The 24607-nt window shown below is 39.0% G+C and overlaps 1 protein-coding gene across 1 annotated transcript in view; it reads left to right on the forward strand.

The window, feature by feature from the left end:
• Positions 1-14760: 14760 nt before the first annotated feature.
• Positions 14761-24607, forward strand: part of PHF6 (PHD finger protein 6) — a gene marked incomplete at both ends in the record, with an annotated part of 45470 nt that continues 35623 nt past the window's right edge. The window contains 2 exons of the mRNA XM_079727076.1: positions 14761-14898; positions 15140-15241. Of these exons, the coding sequence (XP_079583202.1) occupies positions 14761-14898; positions 15140-15241 (240 nt within the window). The remainder of the gene's footprint in view (positions 14899-15139; positions 15242-24607) is intronic.

Below are 24607 nucleotides of genomic sequence, written 5' to 3' on the forward strand. Positions count from 1 at the left end.
ACCATAATAAAAAAATAAAGAAGAATGTATATATACATATGACCGAATCACTTTGCTGTACAGCAGAAATTAACACAATGTTGTAAATCAACTATACTTCAATTTAAAAAAATGATTCCATTTACAATGGCATCAAGGAGAAATAGGAATAAATTTACTTAGGAATAAATTTAACAAAACATGTGCTGACTTGTACACTGAAAACTACAAAATACTGATGAAAGAAATTAAAAACCTAAAATATTAAAAATCATCCCTAAAAATCTGCTTAATGAAATATTTAAATAAATTTGAACACTTTAAAAAAATCATCCCACATTCATGATCGGAAGACTTAATATTGCAAAGATGGCAATACTTTCCAAACTGATCTACAGATTCAACTCAATCCTTTATCAAGAACCCAGCTGGTTTTGTTGCAGAATTTGATAAGCTGATCCTAAAATTCATCTGTAAATTCAAAGGACCCAGAACAGCCAAAATGACCTTGCAAAAGGAAGAACAAGTTTGGAGGATTCACATTTCCTAATTTCAAAACTTTCTGCAAAGCTATAAAAATCAAGACAGTGTGATCAATGGAAGAGCATTGAGAGTCCAGAAATAAACTCTTACATTTATGGTTAACTGATTATCAACAAGGGTGCCAAGACCATTCAATCGGGAAAGAATGGTGTTTTCAACAAATGGTGCTGGGACAACTGGATATCCATGTGCAAAAGGATAAAGTTGAAACCCTACCTCCCACCATATGCAAAAATTAACCAAAAATTGATCAAAGACTTAAATGTAAGAGCTAAAATATCTTCTCAACAAAAGTGTTAAGCACAGAATATGTAGATTTTACTAAGTAGAAACATCAGGTTTGTAGACTTGCAGGAATTAGTTTCCAGCTCTCCAAAAATGTACATTCATTCACTTTGTTATCTTCAAGATACCTTTGTTAGACTAGCTGTTTGCCAATCAGGTCCTTTGCACCTATAAATTCATTGTATAGGCTTATCCATGCTTAAAATGCCCGTAATTTTTACTCATCATAAAGGATTCTGGATGTCATCAAAACTTAACCCTTTTTTCTCAGGAAAAATGTTCTCGGGGAAAAAAAGTACAGAGGTGACTTGAAATTGTGAAATCAAAATTGGATTCCAAATAAGTTAGAGTTTTCATAAGAAATTGAGGAAGCACTGTTTAATTTGACTGCCCTTTACTGGGTGACATTTTATTTTGAGTTCTAAAGCCATCTGATTTCCAAAATTTGCATTGGCGCTGTCTACTGAATATGCAGAACGATGAGCAAAGTTGATAAGATATCAACAATCTTTAGTTTTATATTTTTTGCAGCTTCACTATGATCTTCAAAGAAATCAAGAAGATGATTTGATATTCTCCTTTTTAAATCAAAGTACCTAAAAGCTAGGAGGAACATTTTTCAGTTGCCATGATTTGACACATCATTTGATTTACTGTAGAAAGCATGATCCTTGGTAAGCTCTGACAAAATCAACTCCACACTGCTAGGGACCAACCCATCTTGTACCAAAATTTCCCCTTTTGTTCACCCACAGGACATTTTAGTTGCTATCTTGGAATGAGGAAATGTAACTTTATTCAAAGAGCAATGAAGAGAAAGATAGAATAATGCATGTTTGTTGGTATGGTGTATCTAGGGTAAATCAGTGGCCACCAAGTTCAGCTGAACATTAGTGTCTTTCTGGAAGACCCAAAGCATCTGATTGATTTATAAGCACTTATCTGTCTTATACTTCACTTGTGAGATTCAATCTCCATATATGCTTATACATCCTGTTCTCTGCCATGCCCAGTCCCAAATTCTTTTCAGTTTATTGTGCAGTTATGTTCTGTTTTGGTTGTTTACCTCCCTAAGCCAGTTGTATGTGCCCTTCTATCTGTCATCAAAATAACATAGTCATTTATTTAGTTTTCTTTTTGGGTGATTTCTGGGTCAAGCTAGAGTTGGTATTGTGATTGTATTCATTTTCTTTATCTGACCACTCAGAGCACAATATTCATAATGTTAAAAATTAAAGTACCACTATCTCCATACAAATTGCAACAGTTAATCCACAGGCAAAGTCAAAGACAGGATGTTACAAATCATGACTGCAATACATGTAAATTAGAAACAAAGTTGTATGCCTCTGAGTGATACAACAATGAATGATGGGCTATTGTGAACAGCGGATCATGGTTGCCAACATCAGTGGTCAAGGTTAAAGACAGCAACAGTGACTACGGATAGATATTCGATCATATTTATTGGACACTGAAAATAGCATTGCTTTCAGCCCCTGCTTTTGGAGCCATAGTATGGGTTTGGTACCTTTCCCTCAAACATGAGCAACCATTGCTGAAAATTGATTTTTTGCATACTGGGGAAGAGTTTCCTGGGATGCAGGACTTTCAATGCTAAAACTGGGACAGTACTAAGGAAATCAGGATAATTGGTCACCCTGTTATGTCTTTGGTAGCCTTCCAGAACACTGGAAGGACTGTTTTTGTCAATTTTGTCCAGCTTTATAGTTGCTTTTGTGGGGAGAGGATGTGTTAACTTTCTTAATTTATCATGCTGGAAATAAATCTCCCATACTATGTATACTACATATTACTTTTAGTGTGCCTCTCTTTTACTAAACTGTAAACGCCATGACAATGGGGGTTTTTGCTTGTTTTGTACACTGCTGTACCTCTGGTGCTTCGCACATGGTTCGTAGGCACTCAATAAATTTTTTTTCTTTTGTTCAGTAAATATTTTTTGATGAATAAATGAATTAATGACACTTGCAGGAGTGTTGGAGATTAGATTGGAAGAGGGAAAATTAAATCAGATAGCCAAGTCAGTAAACTGGTAGAGTGGTCCAGGTAAGAGATGGTAGAGACAGTGGAGATAATGAATAGTAGGCTGATTTTAGAGATAATTAGGAATCAAAATTGCCACGATTACTGATAGAGTACAGATGAGTGGGGGGAGTGAAATAGAGGGTGGTGTCAAGGATGACTCCTTGATCTACGGCCTGCAGAACTGGGTGGCTAGAGGTGCTGGTCAGTGAGTTAGCAAACAGTGGACCAGTACCAGGTTTATAGGGAGAAGATCACCAGTTCTGTTTCAGACATACTGAGTTTGAGATGCTTTTGAGGTGACTAAGCAATTTCAAATAGGCAGTTGGATATATGGCCCTAGAATTCAGAGGAGAAATGCTGACTAGAGAGCTAAATGAATGTTTTGTCAATCCCAGTGGGTGGTAAATAAAGTGGTGGGCGTGGATGATTACCAAGGAAGAGAGAGAACAGGGTCTAAGGTCAAGCGGCAATTGTACTCTGCATGTGCTTAAGTTTTTCCTTGGATTAAAGAAGGGAAATCACTTGATTGTCAACTGGAGCCTAAGTTAGGATTTCAAATCATAAATGTTTTAATGATTTTGCAATGCAACAATTAGAAGAGATTTCCAGGTTTTCTCTTACTTTTCTTTTAGGTCCCATTTTTAGAGACGAGGCATGTTTCATGGCATACTTGGTATCCATTGGTTGTGCTCTTTTTTTTTTTTTTAATTTTGGCGAAGGTTCTGACTTTAAGTATCTCTCATGTCCTCTTGTGTGCTCAGCACTGTGCTAGGTGCTATGGAGAATACAAGAGATACCTACCCTGTTGACTCTTGAGGAGTCTTCTAACTATTGGGAGGAAGAATCGCATATTAAAATTGGAAGAGATCTTAAAGATAATCTAGTCTGATTTCATCATGTTTTTTAGAATCTGAAAGTGTGTCCCAGAAAGAAGAAGTGACATTTCAAGTTCAACATGAAGTGATAGAGATCTGATTAGAAGCCAGGGCTCCTGATTTCTGTCTAATCAAGTTCACTACTGTTTTTCACTAAATCACTCATTCATTTAACAAACACTGAGTGTCTAAGTGTTCTAGGCACTTGTGGTAAATTATTCTAATTTTTCTTTTTTTCTTTTTTTTTTTTTTGTGGTACGCAGGCCTCTCACTGCTGCGGCCTCTCCCGCTGTGGAGCACAGGCTCCAGACGCGCAGGCTCAGCGGCCATGGCTCACGGACCCAGCCGCTCTGCGGCATGTGGGATCTTCCCGGACCGGGGCACGAACCCGTGTGCCCTGCATCGGCAGGCCGACTCTCAACCACTGCGCCACCAGGGAAGCCCTATGCTACTTTTTCATTAGCATTCACCTCTGGTGATTAATAGTAGCATCCATGGTACCCTGGGCATTCAATAAGCAGACTTGATGGACAACCGGGTGTGGCTTACAGCTAGATCATCCACTTTCCATTTATAGCCATTTCTTCTCCTAATGCCTGAGGGAAGAGGAAGTAAGTGGTAGATTAACATATGAAGCAATTAGAGAATAACATAGTGTATACAGTGTGTAATTAATTGCTAAATTGCATTAAATGATTCTAAGTGCAACAGAGAGGTGTAGGAGCCAAGGCCCAGAATACAGGACAGCAGTCTCAGACAGGAAAAAGTCTTCCAACAGCAGTAACCACTGGCTCCCTGGCATGTTCCTCTGAGAAAGTTCAGCCAGCATTTATGGGACAAGCACTATGCTAGGTGCGAAAGGGTAGAAAAAAGATTAGGACATGGTCTCTTCTCCCAAAGAGCTCACTGTCTAGTGGGAAAGACAGAAGTACATATAATTTCAGTATAATGTGGTAAATGATGAGATCGAGGTCTGGCCAGGATGCTATGGAAGCAGAGGAGGGGAGCTTCACCCAATCAAAGGGTAATTAAAGCTTCCAGGAAGTGAAGGGCCGACACCTGAACCAGGTTTTGAAGGCTGCTAGGTCCTAGCAAGTCGACGAAAGCTGTCAGAGGAGTTGTAGGAAGCAAGAACAGCAGAAATAAAGAAACAAAGGCCTTTTGTCTCCCTATTCCACTTATCAGAAAACCTGGAGACAGCTGTAGCTACTCTTAAGTAGAACACTCCAGATTGCTGCCCATAAAGCTAGCTTGTAGCTATATTTGTTGAGCTCTGTGGGCCAGGAACTGTGCCAGATGCTGGATGTGGATTATCTCAAGCAATCCCCCCCAAAAAAATTCCTTGAGACAGGTACTTCCATCATCCTCAGTTTACAGATGAGGAAACTAAGGCCCTGAGAAGTTAACCTGAAACTCGGATTTTTGTCCAGGCCATTTGGTTTTTGTCTCCTGGCACAGACTATATCTCATTGTGAATATTAGCTCCCCGCAAATCTTATTCATATATAATTCCTCTAGTTTTTAGACTTATTATTATAATATGTGAGATTAGTGTAGACTTGTCTGATCATGTTATCTAACCAACAGCCAAAATAGGGCCAAGGAACAAAGATGCTCAAGATTACCTGGGACCCAATGGCAAAGCCAATTATAAGGACGTGTCCTCACATGTCCTCACTAATATCTATGTTTAAGAATGATATTTATCAGAATGAAGTCTCTTGGGCACTCAGATGAAACTGATGACATGCCCAAGTGATACTTTTTTTTTCTTGTTTTCAGCTTGATGGCTATAGGTCAGTGGTTCTCAAACTTTTGTGTCTATCACAGTCTTACCTGGGGAGCTTGCTAAAAATATAGTTGCTGGGCCCCATTTCATATCTATGCCAGAGTTACTGGGGTGGGGGGCTTGGGCTGCTGTATTATTAACAAACTCTTGAGATGATGTCATTCCATTCCAATTCCACTTCTCCTTGTTCTTCATTACAGTCTCTTTCCCATTCTCCATTTTCTACTCTCTTTTCCATTGTCCATTCTCCACACCCAGCTTCAAATTGCTAAACTAGGGAAAGACATCAACACAAAGTCTCCCGAGGCCCCCATCTCCTCACTTAGGTACTAGGGTAGCTCCATAGGGTGGCCAACAACAACAAAAACTATGTAGAGGGACTTCCCTGGTGGTGCAGTGGTTAAGAATCTGCCTGCCAATGCAGGCGGCACGGGTTCAAGCCGTGGTCCGGAAGATCCCACATGCCGCAGAGCAACTAATCTGATGCGCCACAACTGCTGAGCCTGTGCTCTAGACCCCGCGAGCCACAACTACTGAGCCCCTGTGCCGCAACTATTGAAGCCCACGCGCCTAGAGCCCGTGCTTCACAACAAGAGAAGCCACCGTAATGAGAAGCCTGTGCACTGCATTGAAGAGTAGCCCCCGCTTGCTGCAACTAGAGAAAACCCGCGCGCAGCAACCAAGACCCAATGCAGCCTAAAATAAAATTAATTAATTAAAAAAAAACTTAGAAAAAAAAACCTAAGTAGAAGAGCATAGGCACCAAATGCTGGTAGCCTACATTAGCAGGTAGACCAAACAGATGATATGGCAGTTAAGGGATACAAATAATAATAATAATAATAATAATTGTCCTTCATATTTATTGGGGCAAGAACTTTAATGTACATCATTATCTGTCCTTGTGCCCCATAATAGCTTTGCAAGTAACAGTAATCTCATTTGACTGATGTGTAAACAAAGGCTCAGAGAAGTCAAATGAATAACCCGAGGTAACTCTGCTAGTTAGTGGCAGGCCAGCAATTCAAACCCAGGTCTTCTGACTCTTATGCAGCATCTCACACAAATATATAGCATTCTATCTTTTTTCACAGAAACATTTAATATACTTAATCCATCAACTTTAAAAATAAAGAATAAAAAATATAAAATGTATCCAACATACAAAACGCAAGTAGACTTCAGTTCCATGTAAGTGACATTTGCCTCCTTCTGAACCAATCGTGCAAAAGTTGTCATAATTTTACAGTGGTTTATGTGATTAATTGATTAAGGTCTTTCTCCCCCACTACACCCAAATGGACCATGTCCATATTTATCTAACATGTAGTAGGTGATCAATAGGTACTTGATGAATGAATGCATAATCCACTGGTGTTGATTACAGCTAGAAGGGAGTGAACTTAGGCACTAGGTGAATTTAGCCTTTGGTTTAGGCAGGAGCAGAAATGCTAGTGGTATCTTACACAAAAACACTGAAGATGGGGGAAAAATTACTTTTGAGTTGCTGGAGAGGATGAACTTGCTTGTACTAGACATAGTGATTTGAGCTCAGGGACAGGGCTAATCTAACCAGAGCAGATGCAGTTGCTAAATGGTTTTTTACAGGGTAGTGAAAGTCAAGAGATTGTATCAATTCTACAAAAAAAGAATGAGGGAAGTTTCTTAATGTGTGGCCCTCAACAGATTGGCATCAGACTATCTGGGCAGTTTAAGAAGGCAGATTCCTGGACCCAAACCTTCAGAATCCTCCGGGGTGGTGCCAAAGAATCTGCATTTTTAACAAACTTCCAAAGTTTAAGACTGGCTGGACTGGAAGGGGGTGGGGGTCTAGGACTCTGTCTAGGGAGAAGCCTGCATTTAAAAAGAGAAGAAGGGAAACCTGCAAAAGAGACTGAAATAGCAGCCAGGGAGCCAGAGTCAGAGTCCATGTTACAAGACAAGGAAGGTGAAAGTTTCAGAACAAGTAAATGGCCTAAAGTGTCAAATGTAACAGACACGTCAAGAATGAAGACGGAGAAAAGTTGTGAAGATGGAATCAATATTTTTCTGGACCTGGATCTGTCTTTTAAGACCCAACTCAAAACATTTCCTCCCCAGGGATGTATTTCCTGCTCCACTGGACAGAGTTCACCAAACTTTTCCGTATGTAATTCTATTATAGCATTTCACCTATTGCACTGAAATTCTGTTTTTCTTTCTCATTAGAAATACCTGTTTTTCTTTCTCATTAGACTGAGAATTCCTTGAAGGCAGGAGCTGTGTCTTACTCTCTTTCAAATGTCCAATGTCTGGCATAATACCTGGCATACAGAAAATATCTGCAAATGTCTGCCGAATGAGTGATGGGAGAGCAATGGGAGGGAAAGAACACAGTCTGACAGTGAAGGTAGAGTCTAGTACTGAAGGTAAATGAGAGCAGGGCAATTGATGCTGCTGGAGCAGAAAATAAGTAGGGAATCAGTTCCTCCAGAGTACAGAAAAGATGTGATTAAAGTCACAGCTTTAGCTTTAAAAAGCAGAAAGGACAATTCTCTCTCTGAATCTTGAAGGAAGCCAGAGACGATGGGTGTACAAGATAAAGTAGCTTAGCTTAGCTCAGATGGCCCTACTCTAAATAAGTCAGGACGTTAAAGACTTTGCTGAGAGTGAGGTACAAAAAAAAGCAGGATCTAGGGCCTGAAGCAAAAAGTGAACGGAAAAGGAAGAGTGTTGGTGGAAGTGTGCTGGTGAATCAATAAGAGATGAAGAGATCCAATGCTCTATCCTCAGGCACCGTTAAGAGCACGTTATCACAATCTGACTCCTTTCTGTAGCCCTTGAAATAACAGGCTGCATCTATCAGTCATGCTAACTGGAACTGGCTACCAGACCTGGGACCTGAAACTAACTGGAGTCACTGATCTCTTCCTCTCCTGAACTCTCCCTGCACTTCCTTTCCACCGCAAACGCACTTGCTGCAGTCCATCCCCGATAGTAGCTATTTGTCTTTTCCTTGTTAGACTGTAAATAGTTGAGGGCAAAGGCTGTGTCTTATTCACTGTTGCACTGTACCTTAGCATAGTGCTTTGTACATAATAGAGGATGTTTGTACCAGGCACACACCTAATATAGCATTTATCACATCATACTGTGTTTGTTTGCTTGTCTGTCTCCCTTTTTAGACCATGAGCTCAAGGTCAGGGACTGAGTTGATCTATGTCTCTCTTGTGTTTGGAACTTAGCAGCTGTGCAGATGTTTATTCAATCAAATTTTGTTAGAAGGAATGCATGGATGAGAGAATGAATAAAAGAGAGTAAAATATGGGGATTTGTGAAGAAATCTAAAAAGATGACGTACTGCACAGGCACTAAATTTTGTCAATTACACAATCATCAGTCTCATCCTGACATCAGTAAGTGTGTAAAATTGGTGGAAAATGATGCTGGGCGTGGGGGGAGGACCTGTTTTCAAACACACTGTGAATATTTGGAATACACATTCTGGATCTTCTTATGTAAATTTCCAGCCACTCCCTTTCAAGGGTACAGGGCCTGGGTGAAAGGGCTAAGGGTCCTGCTTTGTCCACCCTTATTAGGTACCTGTTCATATGGGATACAAGGTTACATCAAACATGGTTACTGTTCCCTTGAGGATTACAATTTAATGTTGTCATTGGAGTGAAAAATAAAAAGAATGATGAAGCAGCATAGAAAGAGCAGTGGATCAAAACAATGAAAATCCACTGCTTCCCCCCCCCCCCTTTTTCTACAGGAAAAATAGCTACTCGAAGGGCATCTTTAAAATTTCATTGGTTTGTTAGGAATTTTTTTTCTTTTCTTTTAAACCACTGGCTAGCAGTCTGTGAGCCCAGTAGAAAATAACAAAAGCTGACCCTTACATAGGGAATACTATGTGCCCAAGCGTTATTCTATGTGATTTACATATATTAACTCATTTCTCTTAACAATCCTATGAGATGGACACCACTGTGATCTCCATTTTGGATATGCTGAAACTGAGGGACAGAGGTAATGCAACGTGCTCAAGGTCATAGAGCTAGAAGTGGGGGAGCTGAGATTCAAACCCACGCAGTCTGGCTTCATACATCAGAGGAAAGCACTCAGTTTAGGTGTCGGGTTTACCTGTGTGAAATACGAAGAAAATCACTTATCTTTTCTGATTATGAAAAATCTCAGAATTTATACAGGGCCTGTTATACGCCAGGGACGCTAATACACGGTTTACTGGCATTATTTCATTTCTTTCTCACAATAAACCCGTGAGATACTATTTTTATCCCCATTTTAAAGACACAAATTTAAGGCACGGAGATGAAAAATGATTCGCCCAAAGATTGAAATCCAGGCAGACTGTCTCCACTACGAGCTTCTCAGTCTTTCCTGGCAGTAAAACGAGAGAACGGGGGACCTCAAAGGGATGCCACGAGAGTACAATGAAATAATGGATATGAAAAGGCCTCGGTGAACAAGTGCAAGGGATAAGGCCTACCCACTTGAATCACTGTTGAAAACTGGTTACCCGGGGCCCCTGGCCAACGGTTTCTAGTCCCAACCCAGCCCCTTCTCTGCCCAACCCACAGCGATATCTTTGAATCTCTTTCTCTATCTCCTCGGATCCTGCCCCCAAACACTTGGCTGAGCGGCGGACCGGAGAATAGAAGGTACGCGCGCGAGCAGGAGGCGGAGCCTGCCGCCCCGATCCGTACCGGGGGTGGCTTCTGCACATGCGTTGTGGCTCTACGGCTTCAGCTGCCTCCTCGCTGCAGCCAATCAGGGCCCGCGGCGCGCTCGAGACGTATTAACGCTATGTGAGTCGTTGCGTGCGAGGGGGGCGACGTAAGGGCGCTCCGCGAGCCCGTCTCTTCTCGAATGAAAGGAAACAACCTCCGGCGACAGAACCCCGCTCCCAGGCGCTGCCGGAGATCCAAGATCGAGTTCTTTCTCTTTCCCCTCATTGGCGCTTCTCCCCTGCCGTTCGCCTCTGGGCCCCGCCGGTGAGTCCCCACGGTACCCTGGGGCCCCCCATTCTCTGCCCGGCGGGAGAAGACAAGGAGGATGGCGGTGGCCAGGCCGCCGCCCCTGCCCGTTGTTAAGGGGGACTCTTGGTGGTCTCGCTTTATTGTCAGGGACCCCAGAAGCGCTGCTCATTGAAGGCGCTTGGCAGAGAGGCTGCTGAGAAAAGTGCTTCGGAGGAGCCAAGGGAGAGGTTAGGCTTAAGCCTAGACTTCGGGGGAGGGGGCGCAACATTTAAGGAGGACAAAATACCGGGAATTTTTAGTCTTTGCCATCGCTTAGGACATATTTGGGAAGGAGGGAGACTCCCAGTTTGGGAAGAGTGAGAGGAAGAATTGTTAGGATGGCAAGAAGGGTAGCCTTACGGAATGAGGAAAAACTCCGGGGTGGGGGGAATTAGGGGTGAAACTGAGATAGGAAACGAAGACTATTAGAGGGCGAACTCCTGGCGGGAGGAGGGTTAAAGAAAGTGGTAGGGTGATATTTTCCTGGATCCAGGAGGATTGGAAAAGGACAATTAGGGGACCCTGACTTTACGACCGAAAGGAACCTGCTAAAGTGCTTTATTGGAAGATAGTTTTGCGAGTTTATCTAGCCCTTGATTAGAGGGAGATCTTGGAGTCTAGTGTGTATTGAGGAATAAATAACGGAGAGGCTCCGGTACGTTATGTGTACCATCCTTTATTATATGGACGAGCAGCACGGCATTCTTTTGAAATTTCTTCGTTTCGATATTCTGCGTGGAAGTTGAAAAATCCTATAATTTTGAAAAACCTTTTCTTTTTATCGGCTTACTACGTAATATCAGGTCTTATTCATACAGTTCAAATTCTTTCTCTACCCTTGGGTTTGAAACAACTGGAAAATTCCTTTAGTTTCCTTTTGAATAACCGCAAAAAGCAGTGCGAAGCATGTAATAATATCGTGCAACCAAATTCAGGTGCCCTTCCGGTTCATCTCTTATTCGTTTATTTCTCTCCAGTGTAACTTTCCTGACAGAAATACTGCTTCTTGGATCATGTTTATATATTTTGATCTGTATATTTCAACTTCCTTGCGTGTGGAATTGTTTGATCTTCCGGAACTGCAGTTTTTGTTTTGTTTTGTTTTCTGTGAAAATGGTCTTTCAGATATCAGACACTGAATGAGCTCTCGAGTTGGTTCTTGAATGCTCTCCTTGATGTTTCAGGTTATTTCCACCTTGGTGCTTTAAAGCATCTTGGAAAATCTGAAATGCACTGATTGCTTCAGCCTAACTAATCGGGTTTTTATATTTTTTCGGACATTTAAATTATGTTTCTCACGCTGTTATCTTTGCCTCTTTATTTCAGCTTTATAACATTATCCATAATGCTATGTTTCTTTTAAGGAAAAGGTTTCATTGTTGGGTGAAAGCATCAAAGTTTGATCTCCGCATGCCCTGAAAAACCTTTTAGACTAAAATTAAAATGCCACATACTGTATGGATCATTATGAACCCCTTAATATTGGTCCTTGGAATGCCCTTATTCTCCTCAAGTAGAGACCACAAATGTGACAGCATTAGATAAAAATCTGCATTTTTATGATAAAGACATTTTTACTAGGAGTCATTGTTTCCATGATGTTCTCCACTTCATGTTTTACAAGGAGGCTGTAAAAAAAAAATTAGCAAGATATGCACAGATGCATTATTTGAATTTTAGTGGAAAAATCCATTTACTCATTGCACGTTGGGGAAAGTTTTTAATTGGTTTGGTGCACTTTTATGTGCGTTTCTGTTCACTTTACAAATTATATTTAAACTGATTACAGAAAAAATACACGAGTATTTCTGAATGCCAAATAAAGTGTACCTTTTTTTCTCTTTTAGATTTTGGGGTCTTTGATACCTAGAAAAGTAGGTTCTCAAAATTAGGATGAGAAATTTACCTGTTTATAAATGGAAAGAGGCAGGATTCCATATGGGTAGAATTTTGGGGACACCATTTTCAGAATTAATTTTAAGAATAAAAAGTGATGTTCTAATCTAGGAATTTACTTTGTCTTAAGCTGTTTTTATAGCTTATGCTAAGGTTGTACAGAAATTACACATTAAGATGTCTGTATAGATTGGATTCATAATGTGCCATCCTTTCAGCTGGCCAAGGATGACCAGGAGAAATGCTGAATACATTACATTTTTTTCAGAGTGCTTACTGTTCATTGCACAGTAGTAAAGAAAGCTAATTTAGAACTGAAGTAGCAAATTCTGGTGCTATTTATGAATTTTGATGTTTTGCATATTTAATTCTAAAGATGTTGGCAGCTACATTCTTGATAAAGCAACTGAACACATATTTGCCTGAGCAAATGCAAACACACTTCCCCTTTTGTTTCTTTTGTTTCTCTGTTATGTTCTTTTTTTTTTTCTTTAATCCTAAAAGTATTTGCTGCCTGTTTTCAATCAGTTTCACGGTTTATAGCCAGTGCTATGAGTACAATACTGTTGTAAAGTATCCGATGCCATTTGGAAGAGTGAAGTATTTAAAATTGCAAATAGCGTTAAGAGTTTGTTAAACCCATCAATGCAGAGACTGTCAGGGCCTTTGAAGTTTCATTAAAGAGAAAAACATAGATATAAATGGATGAGAAGATCTGTTTCTTTGTGACTTTGTTTCAGTTTTAAGTATTTGCATTGTTATATTGTAAAGCACTGAATGGTTTGCATCTACCACCTTGATGGCTTCCAACTGCTCCTGTTCCTGTTGGTGAGCAAGTGCTTCTCAGAAAGAAACAGTGTAGTGTTAGTGAGTCCATTTTTTCAACATGTTTTGAGAATGTTCAAATGTATGGAGGAATGGAAAGAATTTAGTAAATTTTAAGACAAAAATTTGAGATTTTAGTGACTGTAATGTGTGTTGTGGTAACCTGGGTCCTGAACTGCTTAGTTATGTTGATTTGGGAAACCTACACAATTCAAATAACTGATTTTACATTTGTTTATAGTCTTCTGAAGAATCCATGTTGAGATTGATGATCTAAATCTGAAACCTTCCATGTTAGAGCTTTTCTTCCCTTTTTTTGTTTGACTATACTACCTATAGTTAAAATTTGACTAAATTTAAGGCTCATTCAGAAAAATTTCCCTTTCTTTATACAGTATTACTAATTAAAGTATGAAAGTTACTACATTTAGAACACGACTGTCAGTTTGTAACTTTAATAAGCAGACTTTTGGAGTAAATCTCAGAGTCAGATAATACAGTTGTTTTTATAAATGATTGGTTCCTAAAGTCTGCATTTTTGAATAGACTGGTGTAAAGCTTAATGTTTTCCTTACTTGCAAAAGGAATACAATAGCAAAAACTAATAAAGATGTATACATGATTTTTTTAAACTTGAAAATAATTCAGCTTTTAAAAATAAGTGTTCCAAAGTCATGGTTATGTAAATTCATTTCTCATTTGTTGGATTATCAATATGTGAACTTTAAGGAGTTGTGCAGTTACAGAATTCTGTTCACCCTGGATATTGTGTAGTTCTCTTATTAGTTTTTACTCTGCTCTTAGATGTATAATTCTTTGTCTCCTTGAAGGGGCACCTAGCTAGCTATACGTGAAAAATGTTTTTCATTAATTAGGTCAGCAGATGACTATTTTAATATCATACACTGTTCGTGTTTTATTTTTTATTTATTTTATTTTTTTATTATTTTTATTTTTTATTATTTTTTTTTTTTTGCGGTACGCGGGCCTCTCACTGTTGTGGCCTCTCCCGTTGCGGAGCACAGGCTCCGGATGCGCAGGCCCAGCGGCCATGGCTCACGGGCCTAGCCGCTCCGCGGCACGTGGGATCTTTCCCGACCGGGGCACGAACCCGTGTTCCTTGCATCAGCAGGCGGATTCTTAACCACTGCGCCACCAGGGAAGCCCTGTTCGTGTTTTATTTATCCATGCAGAAATAGTTCTAATTATTTCACACGTCCCTTAATTTGAGAGCAGTTTGATTTTTCTCAGTACTTCCTTAACTTATCTTTATGCATATGCTGTACATTTTTTTAAATTACAGAGGTTTGAATATTAATTTGTCTATACTAAATAGCTATTTTTAAAGGCATATATTAAGACCTAGGTCAAATATTAAGCAATTTATATTACTGTGTAAACTGATTTTTAAAACAAAATTAACCATTTTGTTGCCCTTCTTATTCTCTGTAGCATTTCTTGAGACATAAAGTGGCATTCTAAAGGCAATTTAAAAATCATGTCAAGCTCAGTTGAACAGAAAAAAGGGCCTACAAGACAGCGCAAATGTGGCTTTTGTAAGTCAAATAGAGACAAGGAATGTGGACAGTTACTTATATCTGAAAACCAGAAGGTGGCAGCACACCATAAGTGCATGGTAAGTATGCCCGCAGCAAGCAAGAGACCTGAAACCATGAGAATCTTAATAATGAATATTCCTGATTACTAAACAACACAAAACAAAGCAACAAAACCAGTTAAACTTCTAAGAAATGGTTTCTCCCTAATGCTATGCCATTTTTACTTGAATATTTCCTTTTAAATTTAACATCTTATTCACTGTTTCACTGTAATTTCTTTATATATGAACCTTAATTTTTTTTAAATGTAATTTATAGCTCTTTTCATCTGCTTTGGTATCATCACACTCTGATAACGAAAGTCTTGGTGGATTTTCTATTGAAGATGTCCAAAAGGAAATTAAAAGAGGCACGAAGCTGGTAAGTTGGTATTTCTGCCTCTTGAGAATAAAACTTACTTTAAGCTCATTAAGGAGGAAATTGCTTATTTTAGAGTGTATCGTGTTATTAACTGAGTGTAATTTTTTTAAATTGCAGTCTTATTTTTTCCCCAAATCAGCAAATTGCAAGGCTAGGTTTAACTTATTTGTCAATCAACGAAAAAGGAGTGAATCAATATGTATATTATCCATTTTTTTTCTTTTCAAAAAGAATTAAAATCTTCTTGGAGGCCATGTTGACTTACAAAACAAGCAGATTGCTTAATTTGAATGTTTCATGTGTTAAAGTCTTCATTCACGTATATTTTGATAATTAAAATTCTGAAATGTTCTCATTTTCCATTAATAAAGTAATTGTGATCATTACAAATGAAGATGACAGAACCCTTTCAACAGGAAAATGTTAGTAGTTTCTGCACAACGTATTTTACCATGGTTCAGCTATACAACACAGCATTTCTGACTTTGGATAACTTTTGGTGAATCTTACAGTTTTTCTGAAGCTGTGCTAAGTGTAATGTTCCTGCAGTTGTCTTCACTACCAAGTAACCAGTTTGGCAAGATACTGTATTGCTCTGTTGGAGAGGTAGTGTCGTCTCTGTTGCTATTTAATACATTATGGTTTACATTGAGACAGTGTCTTCTCATTTGGTTATTTTTCTCCTCTGAGCTCTTTATTGAAATTACATCTGTAAATGTACCTTCAGTAGCTCCACTATCAAGTGTTTCATTATTTTAAAGACGGGTTTGGCAGAACATGTATCTATGTTCTTAGGCACTAAGTAGTCTCATATTTCATACAGAATCTAATGGGAAAGGGGGGCTATCATTTTGATGTCAGGAATAATCTATTTTGAAAAGTAGTCAGTTCTCTAGTATTAGTTTTAAAAAAAGAAAAGCAATATGAAGAAGTTCAAATATAACATCTGAGATTTGTTTTAAGGATGAATAGTCTCAAACCCTAGAATCAGTATTGGCACAAATGGGAATTCAGAGGTCAGACAGTTTTTGTTGTAGTGAGACCTTAACTGTGAAAATGTTTATATTCCCCACCCTCAAAACTATAGATAACAATAGAATGCTGCATTTTTTTTTAAATGCGTTTTTTTTTATTTGGTGGTTTTAGATTTCTTCATGTTACTGTGGCTTGCTGAGTTTTGAGAACCAGAGCAGTTATGTTTTTATTTCCTAGTCCTTAAAAGCAACTTTGGGTACAAAGAAAGAATACTATTTACTTGAAGCTAGTTGTATTGTAACCCTTATCACCCCATTATTTATTCCTTGGCATTATGAATATTCCTGGAAAATGCATCTACATCCTGACTTGTTAACATTTTTGTTATTTGACATGGCTGCTCTAGTCAGAACAGGAGCAGTTTTGGTCCCTGATGTTACTGTGTTATTAACAAATGCAGTGCCTAGTTTTATATGAAGCAGAAGCATACATCTGTCAGTATTGTTAAATTCAATGGAGATTTAATTTATTTGTACCTGTTTGTGCAGAAAGCATCAGAACTTGGTACAGATTTCACTATTATAAATGGTTTTGATTAATTTTTAATGGTATGGTGTAGGGAGTTAATTTTTTTTGCCCAAGTGTAGTGAGTTATAAATAACTAAGCTTGTTCCTTGATCTAGGGAGTAGAACAGTATTGGAGGTTAAGACCACAAGCTTTAGTAACTAACTAGCTGGGTGACCCTGGGCAAGTTGATTTACTTCTCTACACCATGTTTTCTTCGCCTGCCAAAAGGAGATAACAGTAGTACTTGCCTTCCAGCGATATTGTGAGAATCAAAAAAGAGACTATACAGGATTTAGCATGGTACCTGGTACATGGTTAAGACTTGATAAATGGTAGCCTCTGTTGTAGTTATTGTTCGTAAGTAATAATAAGATCCTGCTAATATTGTTGTAGGCTAATGAAAAGGTTGCTGGGCTGGGAATTCATGAGGCCTGTTTTTTTAATAACTGCCACTGACACATTATATAACTTAGGGCAAGTCACCAACAGTAAACGGATAATGCTGTATCACTGCTTACTAAACAGTGATGTTGCATAACTAAAGAGTGCTATAAGAGATACAAAGAGTTACCTTAGGAAAGGTGCGGGTTTTTTCTTTTTTCTTTTCTTTTTTGGCTGTGCCGCATGACTTGTGGGATCTTAGTTCCCCGACCAGGGATTGAACCTGCGCCCTTGGCAGTGAAAGCATGGAGTTTTAGCCAGCGGACCGCCAGGGAATTCCCTTAGGAAAGGTGTTTTGTAGCCATTTTGAGACTGTGGGCATCCAGCATTGAGGAATAGTGGCAGAAGGAGAGAACTTTTGAGCCAGGTATATAATTTTGCTCCCTTTCCTTCTCTTAAAATGTCAGAATTTAAATAATTTACATAGGGGCTAGGACTGGAGTAGCATCTGTATGTTTAATTTTGAAATAATTTTTAAGTCTCCTTTTAGCCTTTAGTTTTGTCCCTTCCATTACATCATTTTTACGTGAAGTACTATCAAGTACTTCAAGTACCAGATTTTGGTTTTCTTATTTACTTTTCCCTGTGCAGATTTGTCTAAGCAATAAAAGGGCCATAAATCAAATAGAAAGGGAGAAAAAAAGTGGAGAGTTTCATGTAAGTAGGTAAGCTACATGTAAACTAGATAATCAGTTTCCCTAATTGACTTTTTAAGGCATTTTATCCTGTGAGTCTGCCCTGGCTCCTGTTCATCTAGATTTTAGGTGAAAAGTGGGTCATGAGTTCCCGTTGAAAATAATGAAAAACAGGAGTGCTGGTCCATGGGTGCTTTTAAGACAGGTTCCAGTCTGTATCTCGTGCTGGCTCCAGAGGTTCTCACTTGCCCCAAAGAAAAGGAGAAAGAAGAGTCTGGGGTTTGAGGTGAAAGTATATAGGCGGCCAGATGGGTCAGAGTCTTGAGAGGATGGGAAGTCACAGTAGAGCCGGAGGTATGGGTGGCAAGTGTGTTCTTGCTGCCATAGGCCATTTTCCAAGATTTTCATGTCAGCCACAAGGATCAGGGAGGAAAGCCATTCTGCACGAACATATTCATCTCTTTTACATCACCTTTAAGCACCGAGATGGACTAGGAGACATTTGCCAGCCTAAGGTTTTTATAATTTGAGACTCTGTTTTTGCAATTAAGACAGATTTTTTTTTTCCAGAATGGTTTCTAGTTCCTCTTGAATTCATATGTGGAGACACCACATCTGTACCATCTACGCTTATTCTCCAGCCATCTAGCCAAGAAATGCAAATTTCCAAGTAAGATTATGAGTTATCGTTGCTGTTTTCATTTTGTTTAAGGAGACACTTGAGTATATTTGAAGAACATACTTTTGCTGGATGAAACTAGGTGGTGAGATCATTAAGAGTATCTACATCGGGGGAATTCCCTGTTAGTCCAGTGGTTAGGACTTGGCACTTTCACTTCTGGGGCCGGGGTTCGATCCCTGGTCAGGGAACTAAGATCCCACCAAAAAAAAAGGAAAAGAAAAGAAAAAGAGTATCCACATCAGATAGTTACTGTTAAAATTGGTACCTATGTCACATATATCACAGACTCTAGGAATAGAAGGAGTTGAGAGGCCATTTAGTTCACTTTCCTTCCCCTTAGGCAAGATTACCTAAAAGCCATGTAACATAGATTTTTTGGTCTATCTTATTTTAAATATATCAAGAAATTGTGATTCTACCCAAGCAACCTGGAACAGGACCAGTATTATATAACACTCTTCACAGTTGCGAAATTCATCCTTCAGTATAACTCAAGTATCTCACTTAAGTTAGAGTCATTTATTCTAGGTCTGCCTCTTTCCATTAAAGGAAATGGTTGGTTTTTTTCTATATTAAAAATGAAAAGTCCTTCATAAACTTGATGACTATCCTCAGGTCATTCCTAAACTTTCCCTTTTTCAAACTAAATTTTACCCACATGTCTTAAGAAATCCTTTGAACATTTTTCCTGCTTTTTTCAGTAGCAGAAATAGCTAACATTTATTGAACACTTAATATGTGCTAGGAACTGGGCTAAGTACTTTAAATACATGAACCTTTTAAATCCTTACAGTCATATTGTGAGATAGGAAGGCATCCATTCTCACTTTACAGATTAGGAAACTGAGGCTCAGAGAAGTAACCTGACTATGGTCATATAGCTAGTAAGTGGCAGAGCTGGAATTTGAATCCAGGGCCAGTTAACTCCAAAGCCAGAACTCTTAATTTCTAGGTTATACTAGACTGCCTTTTAAGCTACCTAACCAAAAATCACATTTTAAAAAATGTAATGATTAGAGCTTAGAAGTTTTCTAATAAAGATGGAAATATACTGAATTTAGGACATAATCAGACTCCTATTAATATATTCTGTTAATAGCATTGTTTGGGGGACAAAAATCCTACATACATACTATGTAAGAATATTCCAAGTCTGTTACGCTCAAGATACTTTTTGTAGCCTCTGAAAATAAAAAGACATATTTTACATAGTGTTTAGTTTATTTACTCAGTACCAGTAGAGTGCTTGGCACCCCAGAGAAACAGGGTGTCTCATTTTGAGAGTTCATGATCTAGATATTGGGCATGCCATGAATCTGCATATATGACAATTTATAGATACACCTTTTTATTCTGTGCGGGAGGGGTCTTGCCAATTTAGGTGGTTAAGACTACTTCCTAGAGATGGTAAGTTTAAAAAAAAAAAAGGATGAGTCCATGAAATAGGTTAACTATAACAGAATGGGTCATTGCTACTGGCAGTAATGGATTAGAATTGAGAAAGGTGGGATGATTACAGGGTCTTCAAACATTAGACAGGAATTTCAACTTAGATAGGAGGGGCAAAGCAGGATTTTTCAGGAGACAGGTAATACACAGTAGTCATTGTGGAGAATGAAGTATAATAATGGCAACATATTTGTCTGCTGTACATAGATGTCCTGCAGGCAGGCATCTTAAACTCAACCAGTATTCATCATCTCCCTACCCTGAAACCAGATTCTCTTTCTGAATCATTTACCTTCAGTTCTTCCTTCTTCCACATCAGTCACATCGATTCTACTTCTGGGATGTCTCAGCCCTCTTGTCTTTCTTACTGCGACCCTGTATCCAGTCTTCCTCTTCCCATCCTTCCAACATACTGCTGGTATTTACTTGATCTCTACTTTTATAACCTAATATCACTCACTTCCTGACTCCAAACCTTTACTGATTCCTTAATGCCTACAAAATAATACCTGCCCTTCAGAAGTCGTACCTTAACCCACGTTTTCCATTCCTAATGTCATCCCCTCTCCTCTCGGTTTCCCAAGTGTCCTCTGCTTGTCCCCACATCTGTCCATGTACAGATGTTAGTCATCTCCTAGCTGCCTCTCAGAACTTCTCTCTGTTTTTGAGTCCAACTCAACCTTCACCATTGTCATAGAGTTTAACACTATGCATTGTACTTGTTACACGTGCACAAGCCATTCTCCTCCACTGTGTTGTGAACTCTGGGAGAGCAGAGACTGTATTTTCTTTGCCCAGCATAGGATTAAGCGGGGGAAATGCATGGAAAACACTTAGCACGGTGCTTGATGTCTCATTTGTGCTCAGTTATACTCTAGTAAGTGGGCACTCATTAACTGTTGGCTGAATTTGAAGGAGGGAAGGGCTTCAATTGGATAATAGTGTGAAGCTTAAATAATGGGCTAGGTGTAAATTGACCACGGAAGTAATAGTATAAGCATAAAATTCCTGTGTTTTGGTTAATCAGTGTTTTAGTGTTGTTTGCAGCTCTAGCAGTTTGAAGAGGAAGGAGAGAAACCTAGAGGGAAAAATCAGGTTGGTTATTTGTTCAGGATGGTGGAGAGCTGTGTATGCCTCAAACAAGGGTGTTTTCATGTTTCTTCAACCTTCACTCTACCAGTAGGGTGTTAAATTTTTGGTGTTTTCCTCAGGCATTGTATTCGTCAAGGCCTCCATCTAGAGTCTAGAAATCATCTGTGTGTCCATTTATCAGACACTTAATTGGGTGCCTACTTCGTACCAAGCACAATGCTAGACACTTTGTATGCAATCATGAATAAATGTACTTTGGCCTTAGAAGTATGTAAAGAATGCCACAGGGGAGCTGGGAGAGAGGACCATAATTAATGTTACCTGAGAAGTCAAAAGACTTCATAGAAAGTGACATTTGAAGTGTGATCCACTGGGAAAATGATGCTGTAGAACTCAAAGGGGGAAGAGTTTCAAGGAGGAGGAAGTACTTTTGACAAGTATTAAATGAATATTAAATGCCAGTGCTATTTAAAGTAGAGTGTGTGTGGCTTATTTGGCATTCATTAAGGGTGAAATGGAGCACCCAAAGTGTATAGAACGCAACCACTGCTTACTACATACAAAGAAGCAGAAGATGCCAGGTAATTAATGGTGCTACCAAATCCTTAGAGCAGTGGTACTTAACCAACTATTAAATCAGAAAGGGGTGTGGGTGGGTTGCAGATAGGTATTTTCTGAAAAAGATTCCCAAGTGATTTTTGATGAACACTCTCCGTTACGGACCATTGCCTTAGGACAGGGGTCGGGACACTTCGTGTAAAGGATCAGATAATAAATATTTAAGGCTTTGCTAGCCACATTGTTTCAGTTGCGGTCACAGACAATACACAAAGAAGTGAACATGTCTGTGTGCCAGTAAAACTTTTTTTATGAAAACAGGTGATGGGCCGAATTGGGCTTGCAGGATCCTTGCCTTACAGTATTTTGGGGGAAAAACAGGTAAATCTTTTCCTGAAGATTTGGCCACTGGCCTCATTGTCATCTGTGTAACTAAGTGTACATGCGTCATGAATGTATTCGTATAAATGTGAATTTTTTTTTTTTTTTTTTTTTTTTTTTTTTTGCGGTACGCGGGCCTCTCACTGTTGTGGCCTCTCCCGTTGCGGAGCGCAGGCTCCGGATGCGCAGGCTCAGCGGCCATGGCTCACGGGCCCAGCCGCTCCGTGGCATGTGAGATCTTCCCAGACCGGGGCACGAACCCGTGTCCCCTGCATCGGCAGGCGGACTCTCAACCACTGCGCCACCAGGGAAGCCCAAATGTGAATTTTTTTGAAAGCTCATTATGGCATGCAGATTAATTTAAATGTGCACAGATATTTTACCTGTCATTTATATAAAATGAACTTTGTTTTACTTTGGAGGTGATTAAGGAGAATGAATGTGAGGCCAAAGAGAAACTTCAGATCTAATGATGGAGAAAATCAGGTCTTTGACTATTACTGAATAAATTAATTTTTAAAAAATTCACAAATTTTTTTCCTTTGCCTTCATTGAATATTGATACTTCTTTGTAATTGAGAATACTGTAAATTTATGTCATTATATAATCACTTCTCACTTATTTGTGCTAATGGAAGAGAACCCAAACCAGTAGTATAAAATAATCTATGTCTGGTTTTGGGGGGATGTCTTGGTACTTATTTGAGCATGGATTGTAGTTGGTGTTCTTCACAGATTAAGTATAGTAAGCAGCCTGTCACTTTAGAGTACCCTCAGCCTGAAAGACCTACATCTTAGAAGAGCTTAAACATAAAGATCTGAGCTCAGAAAAACTCTGAATCTTTCAGATGAATAAAACAAACTTCAAAAGCTCCGATAAGATAACTTTATATTCCTCATAATGATGATTCATAAAGTTGATGGAGTTGGAGTATGTGATATTGAGAGCTAGGTCAGGAGACTAAGTTAAGTAAGAGCTTGATAGGCTTACTTGCCCTCTGATTTCCAAAAGACTTCTGAAATTATTTATTCAGTAACTGCTTAGAATTGTCTATTACTTTAGTAAAAAACAAGTGCTTTTCAGTAGCCCTATTTTTTAGAAGCACTTGGAATTTAAGATCCTAATCTATCAAGTCACTTTTCAGTGACTTTGACAGCTTTCAGATTTCATTTTTGCTTTCTAACTTTCTACTTAGACCTAATTATTTTATTATATAACCCTTATTAAGAATATTTTATTAAGTTTGTGTTTTTTGAGACCTTCTTCAAAATGCTGTATATATATATATATATTTTTTAAATTGTAGCTGTAGGATAAACCAGAAACAGTTATGAGTTCATGTTCCACCTTTCTGGGCAGTGGTCATTTTTTTTTTTTAGGAGTTTTTAACAAATCAAGTGGACAGCATCTGCTAAGCAGATAATTCAGACGTTTCTCTGTTTTCTGACTGTGTTGGATATGTGAGGTGTTACTCTATATAAAGTAATGAACCTGGAGTTAGGAGCATTTTTTAGGCAGCTCTGAAAACTTGCCCCAACCGCACTGTCCTCCATTCTAGTTTTAACTGGAGGTAGTGTTTTCTGTTATTAAAAATAACACAGAATAACAAACACCAGTGTAAGGTGAACTACTCTCACTTTATTTTTGTCTCGTTTCTCCTGTGAAAATATCCTAGGTACCCTATTCCCAACTCCCAAGTGCTTTTTTTAAAAAGATTTTTTGACGTGGACCATTTTTAAAATCTTTATTGAATTTGCTACAATATTGCTTCTGTTTTATGTTTTTGGCCCGGAGGCATGTGGGATCTTAGCTCCCCGACCGGGGATGGAATCCATACCCCCTGCATTGGAAGGCGAAGTCTTAACCACTGGACCACCAGGGAAGTCCCTCTGATTTTTCTTTGTTTTGCTTTTGTTTTTTTTCCTACAGACTTTTTTTTTTTTGAAACCTCTTTCATTCTCTGTACATTTGTAGCAGTTTTCTTGCAGCAGGTATCTTGAGAGTAGTAAGTACTTGGCTGTGAGAATTGATGTACTATACACTGGTGATCAGTTACTGACATGCATAGTAGATGTACAGCAGTTAAGCTGAGCAAGCTAAGACTTAGAGCTTTTCCCCAAGAGTCTTCTCTTTCTGCCTGTCCTAGAAATTGGCAATCTCATTTGTTTTGCCTTGTCTCTGTCGGTGGTCTTAGTTGAGTTTTCCCTGAGCTTCCCCCATAGCAACTAAGAAAGCAGTATTTTTCCTTTTATTACTTAAGACTTCTTCCTTTTGCAAAGTGAATTTCAGTCCTGGCCTATTTCAGTTGACTGAGGAGCAGGTATGTCCCAGCCTCTGTCTTCTGCGGGACTTTAGCTAAGTCATAGTCCTTTCAGTTCCGTTTGTCTCCTCTCAGGCGTGACTTAGTTCCTCTTTCGTCTGTGGATCAGCTCCTTGAGACTCTGCTTGTGTGGCACAACTTAATCTTAACATAGTAAAGCTTCGCAGACAGTAGAACCCTAGTTACCAGGGGCAGGAGGGGTGGGGGAAATGGGAGATGTTTGTCAAAAGGTACAAAGTTGCAGTTATGTAGGCTAAATAAGTC

Source organism: Hyperoodon ampullatus, assembly GCF_949752795.1.
Source record: "Hyperoodon ampullatus genome assembly, chromosome: X".
Classification (NCBI taxonomy): domain Eukaryota; kingdom Metazoa; phylum Chordata; class Mammalia; order Artiodactyla; family Ziphiidae; genus Hyperoodon; species Hyperoodon ampullatus.